Here is an 18,012-nt window from a genome sequence, read left to right as displayed (position 1 = left end):
GGGCGACCCTTGGTTAGATGAGATGTCTGTAGTCCCCAAGATAGAGACAGACACACCTCTGGAGAGAGCACCACCGTCTGAGCTTTGATCCGATGGTGGGAATCCGTTCCACCTGGAGAGGATCAGCCTTTGCAAAGGCCTGGAATGGAATAGAGCATATTTCACCATGTCAAAGGCGGACACCATGGATCCCAAAACCTGCATTGCTGAGTGGATCGACACTTGGAGACATCTGTGCACTCGTAGTTGAAGTGTGGAGATCTTGTCTGAGAATCCAGCAGGGCTCCCAGGTGAATCACTCTCTATAAGGGATTCAGGGAAGACTTTTCCAGTTGATTAACCATCCGTGGTTGTGCAGGAAAGCAATGGTTAACTACAGACGGCGGTGAAGCACTTCTGGGGATACTGCTAGGAGCAGGAGGTCATCCAGGTATGAAAACAGTCAGACATCCTGACCACGCAGGTGGGCCACCCTGATAGTTATAATTCCGGTAAACACCAGTGGAGCTGTGGAATGTCCAAAGGGCAGAGCCTGAAATTGGAAGTGTTGCCATAGTATAGCAAACCGGAGATATCGTTGATGTGAGGGCACTATAGGTACGCGTCCTGAATATCCAGAGATACTATAAAGTCCCCAGGCTCCATAGCTAGGATGATGAAGCGTAGGGTTACCATCCTGAACTTTAGCACCCTTAGCAATTTGTTCAAGGATCTGAGGTTGAGGATAGGCCGATGAGACCCATTCAGCTTTTGAACCAGAAAGAGAATAATAACCCTTCCCTCACTGAGATAGTGGGATTGGCACAATTACCCCTGCTTGCAGCAAGGACTACATGGCTTTCTGGATTTGTAAGGACTTTTTTGGGTCTGAATGACGGCCTGTGTACAAAAACTGGTGGGGAGATGTCTGAGAAATGAGAGGGCGTACCCATTTGAAACGACTTCTCTTACCCAAGTATCCGTGGTGTTTTGACACCAGCACTGGGCGAACTGAAGAAGTCGGCCTCCCACTCTGGGATTCCCCGGATGGAGGCCTGTCCCATCAGGCTGAGGGTTTATCCTCAGGCTGTGAAGCAGGACTCTGGTATTCAAGGTCTGCTTGGTTCTGGGTTCGGCGGCTCTAGTGGAAGCCGATTGCCTAGGAAAGGACTGACCTTTAGGATTTCCGTGGCCTAGTAGAAGTAGAAACAATCTTGTCAAGGTCTGTGCCCAACAAGATCCCCATTGTAGGGTAACCCTTCTAGGCCTTCCATGACCGTACGGCGGACAGACACAGCCGCGGCTGAGACTCTGGAGGTTAGGAGACTGGCATCTATTGTCACTTTTCCAAAATAGGAAGTTCTATCTCGAATGTGAGCAACAAAAGACGTCTGAGGGGGAAAAAAAAAAAAAAAAAAGAGCCTTCGAGTGCGTCAGCACTCTATAGCTTTAGCCACCCATGCAATAGCCATGGTTGGACGGGCAACAGTCCCTGAAAAAGAGTATATCGATTTCAGGCAAGCTTCTACTTTCCTATTCATAGGATTCTTTAAGGAAGTTACTGTAGGAATAGACAATGTAGCGCTTTTAAACGCGTAACATGTGAATCCACCGCAGGGGGTGTTTCCCATTCTGCACAATGAGCCACAGGAAGAGAGTAACATCAGATCAGTATGAAACCTCTTACCAGAAGATTGCCAGGCTGCAGCCATGAGTTCAGCTAGATAATCCGGCAGAAAGCTTCAGCAGATTTCCCTCTGTCGTTTAAACAAAAGGTGTTGGATTCAGAGGCTGTCTCGTCATCATCTATTAATAAGATGGATCTGACAGCTCATACCAAGGCAGGAATATTAATTTATGACCGACTCTCATACTCCTCCAAAGGAGAGTCAGGGTAGAGGTGCCCCTTGCAACATGGTTAAAAGGCATTAGATGTAGCCATCAGACTCTGTACTGAGTTAGAGAGTACGTCTACCCATGGTGGGGGTACAGGAGGTACCTGTATTGTGACAACCCCAAAGGGGGGCATTACGTCCTGCTGTGCTAACCCACTCGGGGCAATTACAGCCGGATCCGCTAAGCGGTCTGCAATAGTGGCCAGCAAAGGAGTCGCCGTGCCCTCACAGCCTGCGGGTGCAGTCTTCACCCGCGGGTTGCAGTGTTCCACGGATGGGAAAATGTGCGGTGACCGCCGGTGAATAGACGCTGGGCGCATGCGCCCGGCATCTATTCTCCCTGTCAGCAGCGCTTGGGGGCTGCCCGGCGTGACCGTAAGTGCCGGGCACACCCCCAAGAGTAACGAAAAGGTGACGCGTCTTAGAGACACGCCCCCTTTTCAATGGCCACGCCCCCTTTTTGGGAGCGCACGGAAGTGCCTTCTCTAGCTATTCCTCATCAAATCCTTCTCACTTAAGCCTGCAGCCCATAATTTGCCTGATAGCAGTATGGGGGCAGATGCCTGTTAATACTCCTGCCGTTGCTAGACATAGCTGCAGAGTAAATGGCACACAAAATGGCACTGGGTATAATGTAACCACTGTGTATGTAGGATACTAGTAGGAAGCAATGTACTGGTCCTGTCTTATGCCTGGGTAAGCTGCAGGAGCACACAGCCCAAATATGGCACAGTGCAACGAATGTATATGACAAAACCTCACAAATACTTAGTTCTATAAATGTGAGGCACAGGAAAGCCCTGAATACACCTGTATGTTAAGGTAACAGTCCGAGGAAAAAAAAAAAAAAACACTGGACTGATGCTTGGATAAGCTGCAGGAGTCCACTGCCTAAGTATACGACACACTGGTCCTGTCTGACACTTTGGTAAGCTGCAGGAGCCCTTTGCCTAAATATGGCACAGCACACAACAGTTATATATGTTAAAAGAACCACCTTAACTACTCCTGTATGAAGCTGCCCACACACATAGCGATCTGCACACGATGGGCCAATGTGTACAATTTCCCTTGAAACTGTCCCCTGCAGCTCTGCACACGATTTGGTGTCCAATCTTCAAACGATCTCTCCTACATTCAGACTTTTCCAGTGCATCGTGTCCTAGATTGTAAAATCTGCCCTACTGCACGGCAGATCTGACGATGCGATGTGCGACCAGTGGGGACGCACATCGCATTGTGATCGTGATTGGGGACTCACAATTTACTCTCAATTTGGCCATATTTTACAAGATCTGTCATTCCAATGTGTCGGAATTCGTCCAGATCGGGTAAAATATCGCTGTGTGTGTGGCCAGCTTTAGGGTAGAATTAGAGGAAAGGTATAGATATATGCTGACAGTTAGGAAACAAAGACACAGACAGGCAGCGCTAGCATAAGTCACATACAATGCAGAAAGTATACTGCAAAGTGGCACTACAATCAACTGCCCAGAATCAGTGTCTGGGAAGGCTATAGTGCTGCATACACCAACCCAAAGAAGAGGTATGCAGGGGCACTGGACCACGCACTGGCCTGAGAGATCTGTGAGTGCACCATCCAAGAAAATGGACGCCGGAGATCTCAGAGGGGGCATGGCTACAGGAGAAAACCGCTCAGCAAAGTCAGACCGCAGTGGAAAGGCACGCTGAGCTGAGAGGAGGAGCCACTAAAACCGGGAAGGCTGTCTCCCTTGGCTTACGATTAACCCCTGGGATGCTGGCTCCCTCACCAAATAAAAGTCCCTGGTGGTCTAGTGGAGTGTAGGGTATTGTGTGCCTGCTTGCACAGTCAGCAACCAGAGACAGGAGGTAGTACTGCTAATACGCGGGTAACCCGCTCTTACCTGTCCCCGAACGTCCGGCCGCAATGCAGGATGTCCCGTGGGGCCCGGCTAGCACAGACGCCGGGGTCCAGCCGAGATCCCCCAGATCCGTACTGGCGTTGTGACACCGGCGGGGTGACGGAGTGGCAGCACAGACGTCCTATGGATAGTCTGCTGCTGCGCGCTCTGATGGAAGAATAACTACCAAAAATAAAATTAGCTTTTGGGCTGCTAAACAGCCCCCCTGCGTTAACAGTGATCTGACTCCGGCCAGGCACCAACTATAACTGTCTGGCTCGGGGGCAGGGTATAGGGAGGATGGACTAGTGCATCCCGGGAGCAAAAGCTTTCACTGCGTGGTGCCTGGGATCTAGATCCAGCCTACACCCCCAAAGGTCTCCCTGTGGAGCCTATGGACCCTGAAGAAACAACATTTACTGACATCAATGCAAGAGATGTGTGGCACTCTGCCCGTGGCCGATAAGGGGTGGGAGAGGGGGTGCTTTGAGCCCACGTTCACTTAAATAGGATAGGCTACATAGCAGTCTGTGCACAGGGCACACAGTGACATTGGTGTGAGTGGTGGGTGAAGGCACTGCTGCCACCAGTCTGTATAGCGCTGCTGGTCACGTGGGCCAGTCCCATGACAGGGCCCCTATGCAAAGCAATACAATTAGAACACCTGAAAAATGTTGGCAGAAGCGGTTTCATCATGGGCGAAGCCACGGGCAACAGCTAGTTTTCATAATATAAATCAAACCTGAATACTAATAGCTTCTTGCAGAAATGCACCTGAGGAGAACAATCAACAAAGTACAATTCGTCTCTCTGGGATACATAAAGACATTTCAATTAAAAATAACAAGTGTATAAATGTAACAACTGTAATCTGTAGCAGGAATGATCTTTTGAAGTTTTCATTACAACCTTTTAGAAAACTGACATACGGACTAAGGGCTATATCACATTACAAAATAAATGCTTTTAAAACATTACTAGCAATAATAAAAGTAACTTTACTGTGCACATTTATACGCCCACAAAATGTATTCCTCGGCCTAGTACTTTGTGGCATCTCAATGACAGAAGTTCACATGACACTACATGTTCAGCCACCAAGAGCTAAACATTACATTTTACCTGCAGTGCCATTTGAACTTCCGTTAATAAGTTTTCTTAATTATATTTGCGGAGGCTATGGAGGAAACTTCATTGACATAAATCTTTGATTAGGCCAAAAACAAAAAACTGAGCTGTACCACTATGTTCCTGACCACAAATTCTATTGCGACCATGTATGCCAACATTGAAAACAATGAGTTCCAATGTCACCTTAATTTACACATGTTGAACTAGGGTTAAAAAATGGAAGAAAATTCATGTACGTTGATGCCTGTGGGCATATGGCCAAGCAGAGAGCACCTTTGTAAAAAAAAAAAAAAAATCAAAACTTAAAACTAAAAATTGATGGATTATGTTACATAAAACTGCTGCACAATTATAGTCCAACTCAATAGGATGAACATTTATCAGTAGCATTGGCCCATATACACATACTTATATATAGTCCTGCAGATAAAAATTGGAACATCACTAACAGCCCCAATTTATCATCTATTTGATTTCTAAAACAAAATATTACTGTATACAGTTTGAAGGACTAACAAGCAGCGCAGGGGTTCAGCTGGCACCTGCATGGGATAACAGGGCACCCTCTGTCAGGGAGGTAACAGGGCAGAGGGGCAGCCTGCGTGCCAGGGTGTAATAGGGCAAGGGCAGCAGCCTGTGTACCAGGGAGTTAACAGGGCAGCCTGCATGCCAGGGCAATTACAGGGCAGGGGGGCAGATTGCATGCCAGGGCAATAACAGGGCAGCTTGTGTGTCAGTGTGGTAACAGGGCAGAAGGGGGGCATTCAGAGTCCAAGGGAGGCAACAGGGCAGGGGAGCAGCCTGCATATCAGTAAGGTAACAGAACAGGGTAGCAGCCTGCATGTCAGGGAGGCAAGGGGGCAGCCTGTGTGTCAGGGAGATAACAGGGCAGAGGGGCAGCCTGCGTGTCAGGGAGGTAACAATGCAGGGGGGGGCAGCCTGTGTGTCAGGGAGGTAACACGGCAGGGGGGGCAGCCTGTGTGTCAGGGAGGTGGCAGGGCGGCAGCCTGTGTGTCAGGGAGGTGGCAGGGGTGCAGCCTGTGTGTCAGGGAGGTGGCAGGGGGGCAGCCTGTGTGTCAGGGAGGTGGCAGGGGGGCAGCCTGTGTGTCAGGGAGGTAACAGGTGATATAACACGGACTTATTCAGTGTCACCATAGAGGACACATAACTAACGGTAAACTCATGGGATAGGCGCCCACTGTTAATTCCAGACTTCCCACCCAGGACCTACTTTTCGCAGCCTACGAAACTGAGGGGGGTAAGGATCCGGGTCAGCCGGATTCGCGCAGCACTCACCTGCATTGACGCCATGATGGGAACCCGCCCCCTCCCTCCTGAGGTGACGTCACATCTCACGTGTCTGGGGCGTCAGAGGAAGCGCCGTGATGAGCGGCGTAGTTCGCGTCTGCCTCAGCATCACCCGTCCGAGCAGGCATCGGTGTGCGCATGCGCTATTACTACTACATGAGCAGCAGAGAGCGCTGTGTGCATGCGCTGCATTAAAGATGTGTGGTGTTGCTAAATTATAAATGTGCCTATGTACCGAGCATTGGAGAGAGATAAAGTGGACGGAAATAAAGTACCACTCAGCTCCTGTCACATTACAGGCTGTGTTTGAAAATTACAGGAGCTGATTGGTTGGTACTTTATCTTTGTCCACTTTATCACTCTCCAAAGCTTAGTAAGGAATGCCGGCACTCGGGAACCTGATGGTCAAAACCCCGACGCCGGCCTCCCGACAGGGTTAGGATATCGAAACCTGTAGCTAGGTATCCTCATCCTCTCCCTACCCTAACCCTCCCTTCTGACTGAACCTAACCTCCCCCCCCAAGTGCCTAAACCTCACCTTCCCCTCCCCGTACCCTAAACCTAACCCTCCCTACCCCCAGTGCCTAAACCTAACCTCCCTCCTCGCACCCCAAACCTAACCCTCCCCCATTGCCTAACCATAACCCTTCCCCCCCAGTGCGTGTAAGCCGTACAGCGATCGAACTGAGATTCTACTCACACAGTGGTGTGTCTGGTAAAGTGAGTGACAAGTAGTCAGCATTTGGGGGAGGTAGTAAGAGAAACGCAGGCACGTCGAAGAGTTTAAACACTTCTGGGCTACTTAAATTAGCCACTGCGTTCTTGCTGGAAGCAGGAGATCCCTCTGGAAACCCGCTATGTCTGCGGCAGCTTAGACTTACTCAGAAGGCTGTTGGCCACCTGATCTGTGTTCGATGTTTCCGGTTTTGTGCGTGAGCAGCGGATGTGAGATGCATTCAGTGGCCGTCTCAAAGCACTGGACGGTGAGTGGCTCATTAGCATGTTTTTTCGCATTTGTGAATGCGTGAGAGAGTTCGCAGCTGTGATGGCATTTGTGTCCACATCTGTTTTTTGTCCCAAGGATCTGCCACCTCTCAGTTCTGGGAAATTTTAATATGGGTAAATGCCTACAAATATGGGAATTACTGTCTGCTATATCTAAAAAACAATTGAGTAAAATAAAAATACGTGTCTTTTTTTGGCTGGGTATGAAATCCCAGCTGTTGGGATGCCGTTGGTCAGAATTTTACACCCATAGGATCTAACAGTAAGTGTTTTCCTAACCCCCCCCCCTAAGGCCTAGCCTAACCTCCCCCTCACCACACCTGAAACCTAACACCCCCTCCCCGGTGCCTAAACCTAACCTCCCCCTCCCCGCACCCTAATTCTAACACTCCCTCCCCGGTGCCTAACCCTCGCCCTAGTGCCTAACCCCGCACCCTAACACGCCAATACTTACTTTCGGGATGCCGTCGGTCGGGATACTGGTGCCGGGATCCCGACCTGTTGGGATTTCGCCGACGCTATTTAGACCATCGGCATCCCGCACGCTGGGATGCCGACTACATCCCGTAGTTTTCAGCTATTGGCATAAAAGGGTGATAACTGGCAAAAAATATATATATTTGGTTTTATAGTTGTAACTACAAGCTGGGAGCTAGGAATCCACTTCAAACTGCATGCAATACTTGTGAACCTCAGAGAATCTTACCGGCACAAGACCTGAACAAATGTTTGGGTAGCAAAACATATACCGCTGACTCAGCTTGTGTGAGCGGCCAGGATGCCATCGCGACCATCGGCCTTGCGTCGAGACGCTGTGGTAGGGTCTCTGCTACCGCAAGACCGAGTGGACTTCCGGCTCTAACAGAGCAGGAAGTCCACTACTGACATCAGTAGGGCCTCCCACAAACGCCAGGCGTTCCTAAGGGAACGCCTGCGTTTGTGCAGCCACCCCCTCCTACCCGCCTACAAAACGGGGCGAGCTGTCACCATCGACAGCCACCCCGTCTTGTAGCGAGCCCGGTAGCGCCTGAGCATGTGCTGGATGCGACGCATGCGCGGTGGGGAAACATCGAGCCGCTTGCGAGCGCTGTGCGCTTGCGAGCGGCTCTGGATGAGACCCTATGTGCACTGGCATCTCTGGCTGGCGCGTTGACCCCCATTGTTATCAGAACCGACGGTCTCTCCTTGTGCGCCTGCGGCACAGTCATCATCCCAGCTGCCCTCTCAGGTTCTAGCGCAGCTGGGCCCGTTGGCTGTCCAGCTCCTTGCTGCGCTGTATATACAGGCCTCATCCTTTTCGTCCAGCTCTTATACTGATAGCTCGGGGGATAGAGTTTGGAGGCAGTCACGTCGTCGCTGCTGTCATTCCCGTCGTCGCAACAGGATCTCCCGCTCCTCTAGTGAGGACAGTGCGGTTTTCCCCGGGGCTCCTAAGGGTGGTGTGGTACACTGCAACAAAACGGCTGTGCTTAGAGGGCTACGTCGGTGGGTATGTGACATAGGGCCTGATTCAGAGCCGCTCGCTCTGACAGATCGCTCGCTCTGAATCAGTCCGGGCTTTTTTTTTTTTTTTGGAAGGGCCTCTTGGCCGCTCGCATAGCTGTGGGTGACCACCCACAGCTATAGCGACCGGCCATGATGATGGTCGCGATGGTCAAGACCATCGCGACCATCGGGCGTTTGCGATGAGACCCTTGTGGTAGGGTCTCGTGTCCGCAAGCCCCAGAGAGCTTTCGGCTGCCCCCAAACAGCAGGCGTTCTCATGAGAACGCCTCCGTTTGGGCAGCCACCCCCCCAGCCCGCCCACCAAGGGGGCGAGCTGTCACTCAACATCGACAGCTCGCCCCCTTTGGTGCGAGACCTGGAGCAACGGAGTGCCCATCACTACCCGGGTCTCGCGCATGCGCACGACGGACCCGGCTCCGTCGTGCACATGCGCTGTGGGCCACCATCGACCCGGTTGCGAGCGCTCAGCGCTTGCGACCGGGTCTGAATCAGGCCCATAATTCGCAGGGAAATATATGTTAATGTTTTTGCCCTGAAAGCAAAAGCTAAAGAGGAGTTTAAGGTGGCTAAGCGACGCGGAGGTGTAGGGTAGGAGGCATATTGCTCATATCATAATTGGAAAACGAGTCTCTTATAATCGCAGCGTTCTATCTAAAATCCCACCCTTGGAAATACTTGAATGTCAGTAGATATCTCCATTTGATACATTCCATGTTGGGATCATCCATCAGCGATTTTGGCTGCAAAGATGTGGAGGTTTGGCCGGAGGTGACTCAGCCGGCCTCCACCCCTTCGGTACCTGTCCCTAGACGCATGTAAACTCCCTTTCAGGAGCCTTCAATCTACAAAAGATTGCTTCCTTGCCAAATCTGGTACCACCCACGGCTGTCCAACTGCCGGTGGCGGATCTAAGTAAGGCGACATCCCCTATATGCCTCGTTCGTATGTTGCGCTGGCTACGGCTTTCTCCCCATAGGGAGGTGGCTGAATTTTTGTGATGGGTTTTGTGTGCCGATTTCTGTCCCTGTTTCTCACGGTTCCTCCCAAAAATTTGAAGTCTGCGTCTGAGCTGCCGCACATAGTGTTCGCGAAAGTCTTGAAAGAGGTAGAGCTGGGAACGATGGCAACCTTTCCTGGTTCTTTCTCCTGTGTGTGTCGTCCCTAAGAAGGAGCCAGGTAAATTTAGGCTCATTCAGCACCTGTCTTACCTGCATGGATCCTCAGTCAATGATGCTATTCCTTCGGAATTGTATCATGTGTAGTATCAGTCCTACGACCAGGCTTTGGAGCTGGATAAGGCCTCTGGCCTAGGATCCTTGTTGGCTAAGATTGAGGTGGAATCAGTGTTCCGCCTATTGCCCCTACACCCAGATTCTTTTAGATTCATGGTTTTACGCCTGCAGGACGGTTTCTACATGGACAAATGCTTGCCTATGGGCTGTTCCATATCGTGCTTCTTTTTGAGCGTTTCAGCCCATTCCTGCATTGGTGTGTTGTTGCTGGCATAGGGGAAGCCGGGGTGGCTCACTACCTCAACGATTTTCCTGTGCATTGATCCATCTGATTCCCCTCGCTGCGGTAACCTTCTACTTTCAATGCAGTCATTGTTTGCTTTTTCGGGGTCCCTCGTTGCTAGCGAGAAAACGGAAGGGCCTGTGACGCAGCTCTCCTTCCTGGGTATCAAAATTAACACCATTGCTGTTGTCTTCGAATTAGACAAGTTGCACAGGTCGATCATGGTTTAGTTGGGCATGGGTAAACTCAACCTGTGTCAGATGCAGTCCATGATTGGATTTTTTTCCACTTTGCCTGCAGGGTCATTCCCATGGGGAGGATCTTCTGCCGGAGATTGGAAAGGTCTATGGCAGGCGTTCTCCGCCCCCATTATTTTTTATGTTTGTTGGCCGAGATCAAGTGCGAGTTTGGAATGTGTTCCTTTCCCAGTTCAACGGATGGAGTAACTGGCCTGTCCCACCCTGCAGTAACACTCAGCTGCAACTTTTTACTGACGCTGCTGGCGCGACTGGCTTTGGATCTTACCTCAATGGTTCTTAGTGGACTGCACCTTGGCCATTTGACGTGGGCTGCGGAAGGGTTTGCTAAGAACATGCTGTTGCTCTAGCTGTTTCCCATTGTGGTTCCTTTGAACTCTGGGGGGACCGCTTGAGAAATGCTAGTATGAATTTTTTGGCGCAATAACCTGGGCGTAGTGCATGCGATTAAGCGTCAGAGTTCGTCCTCTCTTCCGGTTGTTCGTTTGCTAGCGAGACTTGTTTTACGTTGCCTGCTGCTTAATGTCCATTGTGTTGCCAGGCATGTGCCTGGTGTACAGAATGGGATTGCGGATGCACTGTTGTGGTCCGCCTGGCTTCGGTTTCGGGTATTAGCCCCTCAGGCTAATCTGTCAGTTGACCCATGTCCTCCTTATGTTTGGCAGAGCATCAGGCCGGCATGGAGGAATTAGCCTTGAGGGCCATTGCCCCCCGGACTTTGCGCTGCTATCAGGCGGATTGGTAGTAATGGGAGCGTTTCCGGGTTTCGGTGGCTCAGGTACGTCAGGGCGTGCAGCAAGTCATGCTGTCTTTTATTTGGGATCTGTGTTCACAAAGGCGCTCGCTTTCTGTGGTACACCGTGTGTTGTTTTTCTCTGCGTTACATGACAGGCCCAACCCCTCCAGGTCCTTCATAATTTTAAGGGCCTGGAGGGGTTAGTCCGGGTCGACCCGTACTGAGGTTGGCTGCAGGAGTCCTATTGATATTTTCATGTTGCTTTACTTGGTGGCTGCGGTCCCTTCAGTTCAGTTTGTTTTTTCAGCTTTTGAATGCTTGCTGTTTCAATTAGGTTTTGCCATGGAACTTCATGGAGCATTTTGGGTCTGCTAATTAGTTGCCCCCTCTAAGATGGGTGACCCACCACTCACTATTGCAGACATAATTGTGCGCCCAGACTCAATGCTGTGCCTTATATCGCGCTCCGAGAAGGACCAGGCTGATAGAGGGCGCTGGCTTTCACTTCAACTATGTCCCATTCCTGCAGTATGTAAGGTGGCGCTGGCGCGCGCCTTTGAGCGGATGAATGACAAACGGGATGGGGCATTGTTGATGCACGAGGATGGGACCCCGGTTACGAAATACTAGTTTTGTCATGTTTTGAAGCGTTGTTTGGCATCTGTAGGGCTCGATCCAGGTGAGTTCAGTACTCACTCATTTAATATAATAGCTGCTACATCTGCGACTCCTGCTGGCTTATCCGACAGGGATATTCTATCCCTTGGTCGGTGACGTTCTGCTGCGTTCTGATGCTATATCGCCCTGGGTTTAGCTGTTTTGTTTCAACATAGCTCACCGGAGGCCTAACCACTCCCCATCCTACTGCGGAAGTCTATGAGGAATTTTTTATTTTCCCCCGGGGACCCAATTGGCTTCTGAATTATATGCTACGGCGTGATGGTTAGTTTACTGTAGGTTTTTTTATGTTTTTTGCCTCAAGTCCGGTTGGCTACTTTGTTCCCCTCCCCCTTCCCCCCTCTTTGTTACGTTTCCATGTCTTGTCGGTATGGTGTGTCTGTGGTTCGCTGCTTTGTTTGTGTTTTTTCTTTCCGTGTTTTAAAGTACTGCATCTGAGTGTGAATGATTTAGGTTAGTGCACTGCCCTGGATTTGTGCTCTGTTGTCATTAGGGACTTCCATTATTAGCGGAAGCCCTGCCTTCCTGTAAGTTGGTGTGGTCCATCATTGTCCCTAGGCGTGTCTAGGGGAAGGAATGCTGGGTCTGCTGCGCTGCTTGATGTGGCTAGGAAAAAAGTCAATACTGCAGTGGCTAGGTACATGGTGGAGGCTGTAGGTGGTGTAGTGGAGCATGTATTGATACAATTTCACGATGTTCATTTGTAAATCTGCAGGTGTGGCTATTTTTCTGGAAGGTATTTTCTTCTGGTTAAGGTATTTCTGTTTAGAGGTTTGAGCTATGGTGGTGGTGCATCTGTTTAGGCCTCGCTTGGCGGTAAAGAACGGCACTATGTTAGTTGTGTTAATAGTTACGCTTAGTGGGTGCGCTCTCCTTGAAAGTGGAGTAAGGTGTTAGCCAATTGTCCTGGACGGGAAATGACTATACCACCCGGACGGGTGCTTAGAAGAAAAGGAGAGTTGATCACCAATGATTGGCTTGCGTGTGTGTGTGTTTGTTTGAACTGTTTGTTGTTATTGTCATGTGCGTTCTTTTTTGTGCCGTCACCAATATTAGTATTAACTTATAGTCAAAAATCTAATATTTGTCAAAAATAAAATTGACAAAGATTTTAAATGTCAACACTGTTGTCTGTGTCGTTATTTCTCTTTCATCCACTAGGGGACACTGGAGGTGCTTACGCTGGGGTATAGAGGCGTGGATAGCTGGAGCTGGCACTAATTTATTCAAAAGTGTGAAGCTCCTCCCCCTCTATTCCCCACCAGCCCTCAGTTTAGAAAATGTGCCCTAGGAGCTGGTCACTACAGGCTGTGCTCCAGCAATACATTTAATTTTATTTATTTATTTTTTATGCATCTTTTACACTACAGTTACCCTTCGCCACCTATATCAAAGGTGGGGTCCGGGTACTGGGCACCCTGGTTTTTAATATGAAAATAAAAATCAGGAAGGAGTGCACAGGGCTTATTCTAAAAGCACCTGACAGCTCCTTATCGCCCCAGCAAGCCTTCACACAGCATGAAGCTAAAGAAGAGAAGGCTTTGCTGCATGGAGAGAGAGACTTCAGGGACACGCAGTGAGTAACAGCTGCGCATTCCCCGGCCCCCTACACGCTGCCCGACGCTGACACAGCTTAATAAGCTGTGTCTGTTGTTATTAGAATAGCGCTTCAGCGTGGCTCCCGGCTCTAGCATTCCCCGCTTATGCCCGACAGTGTAGCGCGGAGGGGGAAGGTAATGCCGCTAATAGTAGCCATAATGGGAGCCCTTAGGGCATGTAGAAGGGGGCGGAGCCTAGCCAGCGCGCGCTCTCTCCTCTACACGCGGCAGACAGCTGTGTAAAACAGCGTGCCTGCCGTTTTCTTCAATGAATAACTGCATCTCTCCCTGATTCAGGAGGTGTGCAGCATATGTAACAGAAGGCTGGATTCTCTTGCTCCAGGCATCCCTAGACTACAGGATCCTTCACAAAGAGGGCTGTGAGTGCTACTGGGGTACATTTAGTAAAGAGCAGGGAATTTATTGCTATGGGAGGGTGTCTTCTCTCTTAATCAGCCTTCTGTCTCTGTATACTGTCTGCATCTGTACAAGTATACTGTCTCCTTATTTCTGCACTGTCTGTATGGGTGATGTATAAATGTCTAAGGCTTCTCAAAAGACGTTTGTTTGTTCCAAGTGTAGCAACAAACAGACCAAGCCACATTTTATGGGCTCCACGTTAGGTGATGCTTATTTAGTTATGGACATTACTAACTCACCCACCCCTCCATGGGCTGCTGACATGGTAGGTGGTATGACAGAATTAAGGAGCTCGTAAGTCTCATCCCCCCTTGGGTGGCAGGGTTAACCAAGTCTCTAGGCAGCCTGGTACAGGTTAGCCTATGGCCACACCACCCTGAACACGCCCAATCTCGTCTGATCTTGGAAGCTAAGCAGGGTCAGGTCTGGTTAGTACTTGGATGGGAGACCGCCTGGGGATACCAGGTGCTGTAGACTTAAAATGGGTACCACTGCTACTATTCCCTTCACTTCCTACTCAGAAGCATCCTTTTATAACCGTCCTCCAATCAGAGGATTCGTAAGAGGTACTCCTCGCACATGAGGATACCGAGGAAGGTGAATTACAGGAAGTTTTGAATGATGTCGGTCAAAACTTAGGATCTACCTCCACGGGGGTGGAACCTCTAAATCTGGCAGCAGGCGGGTCCTTAATGTACCTGAGGATATTGTTCCTGCTTCCCAGGAGTGTGAGTTATTCACTGAACCACCAAAAAGGTCGTCAGTTTTCCCGTTCTCAAAACAACTTCAACAGCAGTTTTCAGTGGCCTGGAAACATCAGGATAAGAGGTTCCAAAATTCCTCGTCGGTTCCCGTCCAGCTATTTTCCGTCATCTATGATGGAAAAGTGGGAAACCCCCTACCCTGTTGATGCGTCTGTTTCCCGTCTCTCAAAAAAGGCTACGCTTCCAGTATGGGGGGCTACATTGCTGAAGGACCCTTCTGATCATAAGTTGGAGTCAAAGCTAAGGTGTATTTATACTGCAGCAGGGGCTCAGTTTAGACCTACGCTTATTACCGCTTGGGTTAACCAGGCTGTGGTTTGCTGGACTGATCAGTTCATTTCGGGTTTGGATCTACTAGCAGGACACATCCGTGAGTCTTCAGTTTATCTAGGAGAAGCATCCAAGTATATCAGTCAGTTCAATATCCGCTTATACTATTTCTGGCCGCAGAGTCTTGGCAGGCCGACGTTACCTGGTTGCGTTCTTGGCAGGCCGACGCAGAATGCACACTGGTGACATGCTTTTTGGGCCGGCATTAGATGGATATCTTGGGCCACTGGGGGTAAGTCTTCCTTCCTCCCTTCAACGGCTCTGGTTCCCAGGTGAACTTACAGAGGATGCTCGTTTCAGTCCTTTAGTGCGCCACAGACCTTTCGTGGTAGATCCCGAGGTGCTCCCACTCAGACAAGGGGTGGTAGAGGTCCACTACATACAGTTGCACGTAGATGGGAACTGATGCCAGCTGAGCAACAGGTGGCATGACGGTCTTCTGTCCCACCTGGGGTCTCCTGTGGTGGGAGCTCGCTTATAGAATTTTCAACAAGTTTGAAACCAGACCTCTTCAGACCCATGGATTCGCAAACTGCTTTCCCTGAGGTACCAAATAAACTTGGAATTCTCCCCTCCAGCTCAGTTTGTCACTACGAGTCTACAAATACCTACGGAAGGTTCTACAAGAGACTAGCCAGTCTCTAATGGTATCGTCTGTGATAGTTCCGGTTCCAGTGAATCAAGATGTGGTTTTTACTCAAACCTTTTTGTAGTGCCCAAACCGGATGGTTCGGTCAGACCCATCTTAAACTTCAAGTCCTTAAACCGGTACCTGAAGATGTATCGTTTTAAAATGGAGTCTCTTCAGTCTGTCATAGCAAGCTTAGAACCAACGGAGTTCCTGATATCCCTGGATATCAAAGATGCCTATCTTCATGTTCCAATTTGGGAACCGCATCGGGCCTTCCTGCGCTTTGCCATATTGCAAATCACTATCAGTTTTCGGGCCTTGCCATTCGGATTATCCTCTGTTCCACGCATTTTCACCAAAATTATGTCAGTTATGATTGCTCATCTTCGGTCATCAGGACTGAACATAATTCCTTATTTGGACGACCTATTAATCAAATCTCCATCAGAATTCCTTCTCTTGGACCACATCTCACTGACTTACTGTATCATACTCTAATCACAGCACGGTTGGACAAATCTCATTCCATCCCAGAGACTTCTGTTTCTGGGGATAATTCTGGATACGGCATCACAGAGGATTTTTCTTCCGGAAGACAGAGCCCAGGATATCCGGTTGCTAGTTCAGTTCATTCTCAGACCAAAGAAGGTGTCCATGCTTCTTGGCGTCTTTTGGGGAAGATGATAGCTGCCTTTGAGGCACTATAATTCGAATCGACTGATCCGTTTGAACCCGGCTACCAGGGTAGCTCTCCTCTGGTGAACGCAATCTCTTAGCAGTGGTCCTCGACTATCAATTTCAGGGTCGTTGGCCTCCTCTGGAACAACGGTGGCCCATAAAGGTGTTGGAACCTAGAGCGTTTTCCAATGCTCTCATAGAAGCAACACAGTTCTGACGTCTCTTCTGGTAAGAGTTCAGTCAGACAATGCGACAGCCGTTGCATACATCAACCGCCTGGGCGGGACTCGTAGTTGCATGGCCATGCGAGAAGTAACTCAGATTCTCAGTCAGCGATCCTGTCGGCAGTTTTCTTCCCGAGAGTAGACAACTGGGAAGCAGATTACCTGAGTCGTCAGGATATCCATCCCGGGGGATGGAAGCTTCACCTAGACGTGTTTCAGGCTCTAGTACGGTGCTGGGGGTCATTCTCGGGCGGATATAGCGTCTCGATTAAATCATCAGCTCCCGGTATACGTGTCACGGATTCTGGATCCGCAGGCGGAGGCGGTCAACCCTCTGACAGTGCCGTGGACTTACAACTTCGTTACCGGTTTCCTCCGATTACACTTCTTCCTCGTATACTAAGAATAAAACACGAGTCGGCCTCACTCATTCTCGTGGCTATGAAATGGCCTTGGTGTAGTTGGTTTTCGGACCTTCGGTCCCTCTTGGCAGACGAGCTGTGGCCCCTTCCTCTTCACCCGGACCTTCTGTTGCAGGTTCTTTTCGCACACCTCAACTTTGCACAGCTAAGTTGATGGGGTGGCTCTTGAGACCGATATTTTAAGACGCAGAGGTATCCCAGACTCTATTATTCCCACCATGCTTTGCGCCAGAAAGCCTGTTTCGGCTGTGCATTATCATAGCTTCTGGCGATCTTATATTTCATGGTGTTCCGGTCGGGGCCTTCCGTCTAGGACTTATCGATTATCCCTGTTTTTGTTTCTTCTCCAGACGGGATTAGATTCTGGCCTTCACCTTGGAACTCTAAAAGGGCAGGTTTCTGCTCTTTCCATTTTCTTTCAAGGAAAATTGGCTCTCATTCCTGTGTGCAGACGTTCCTTCAGGGGGTCTTGTGTGTGCAGCCTCCTTTTGTGCCTCCAATAGCACCCTGTTATTTGATCTTGGTACTCTGGTCATTTCAGTCTTCCATGTTTGAACCCTTGGAGGAGGTTGATAACGTCAAAGTGAGGAGGAGAACGTCTTGGAAGACGGTACTCCTCCTCACTTTGGGCTTCGGCTCACAGCCTCGGAATTGGGGGTTCTGTCCTATAAGCTTCCTTACCTTGTGTTTCATGAGGGTGGGGCGGAACTCAGGACAGTAGCCGCTTTCCTTCCTAAGGTGGAGTCGGCTTTCCACATAAACCAACCTATTGTGGTGCCTTCTTTCGTAGAGGATTCAGGTGTTCCTTCTACCCTGGTGGTTGTTCGAGCTTTTCACATTTGTTTCTTGGACGGCCTCCCTCCGCAGACCGGAGGCTCTTTCTGTCCTCTATGATGCTGTTCGGAGGGCTTGGCCAGCTTCCAAAACAGATGTTGGCTCGTTGGTTTATACTGACTACCCGTCAGGCTTATGTCAACAATGAGTCGGCCTCCTTGGTCTTTTTCGGCTCCTTCCACACGTTCTGTGGGTGCGTCACGGGCAGGCGGTAGCGG

General features: G+C 49.8%; 1 protein-coding gene and 1 pseudogene across 2 annotated transcripts in view; one reads left to right on the top strand and one right to left on the bottom strand.

Moving 5' to 3' along the window:
* The window catches only part of UBE2W (ubiquitin conjugating enzyme E2 W), a 58,382-nt gene extending 52,109 nt beyond the window's left edge, over positions 1-6,273 (bottom strand). For both annotated transcript variants that reach the window (XM_088471436.1, XM_088471435.1), the window contains exon 1: positions 6,185-6,273. In XM_088471436.1, the coding sequence (XP_088327562.1) occupies positions 6,185-6,199 (15 nt within the window). In that variant the 5' untranslated portion in view covers positions 6,200-6,273. The remainder of the gene's footprint in view (positions 1-6,184) is intronic.
* A 7,996-nt stretch (positions 6,274-14,269) lies between these two features.
* LOC148525003 (5S ribosomal RNA) lies at positions 14,270-14,388 on the top strand (annotated as a pseudogene).
* Positions 14,389-18,012: the final 3,624 nt, after the last annotated feature.

The sequence above is a fragment of the Taudactylus pleione genome, unplaced genomic scaffold, assembly GCF_031769625.1.
Source record: "Taudactylus pleione unplaced genomic scaffold, aTauple2 ptg000114l, whole genome shotgun sequence".
NCBI classification, from domain to species: Eukaryota; Metazoa; Chordata; class Amphibia; order Anura; family Myobatrachidae; genus Taudactylus; species Taudactylus pleione.
This window is presented reverse-complemented; position numbering and strand designations above follow the sequence as displayed.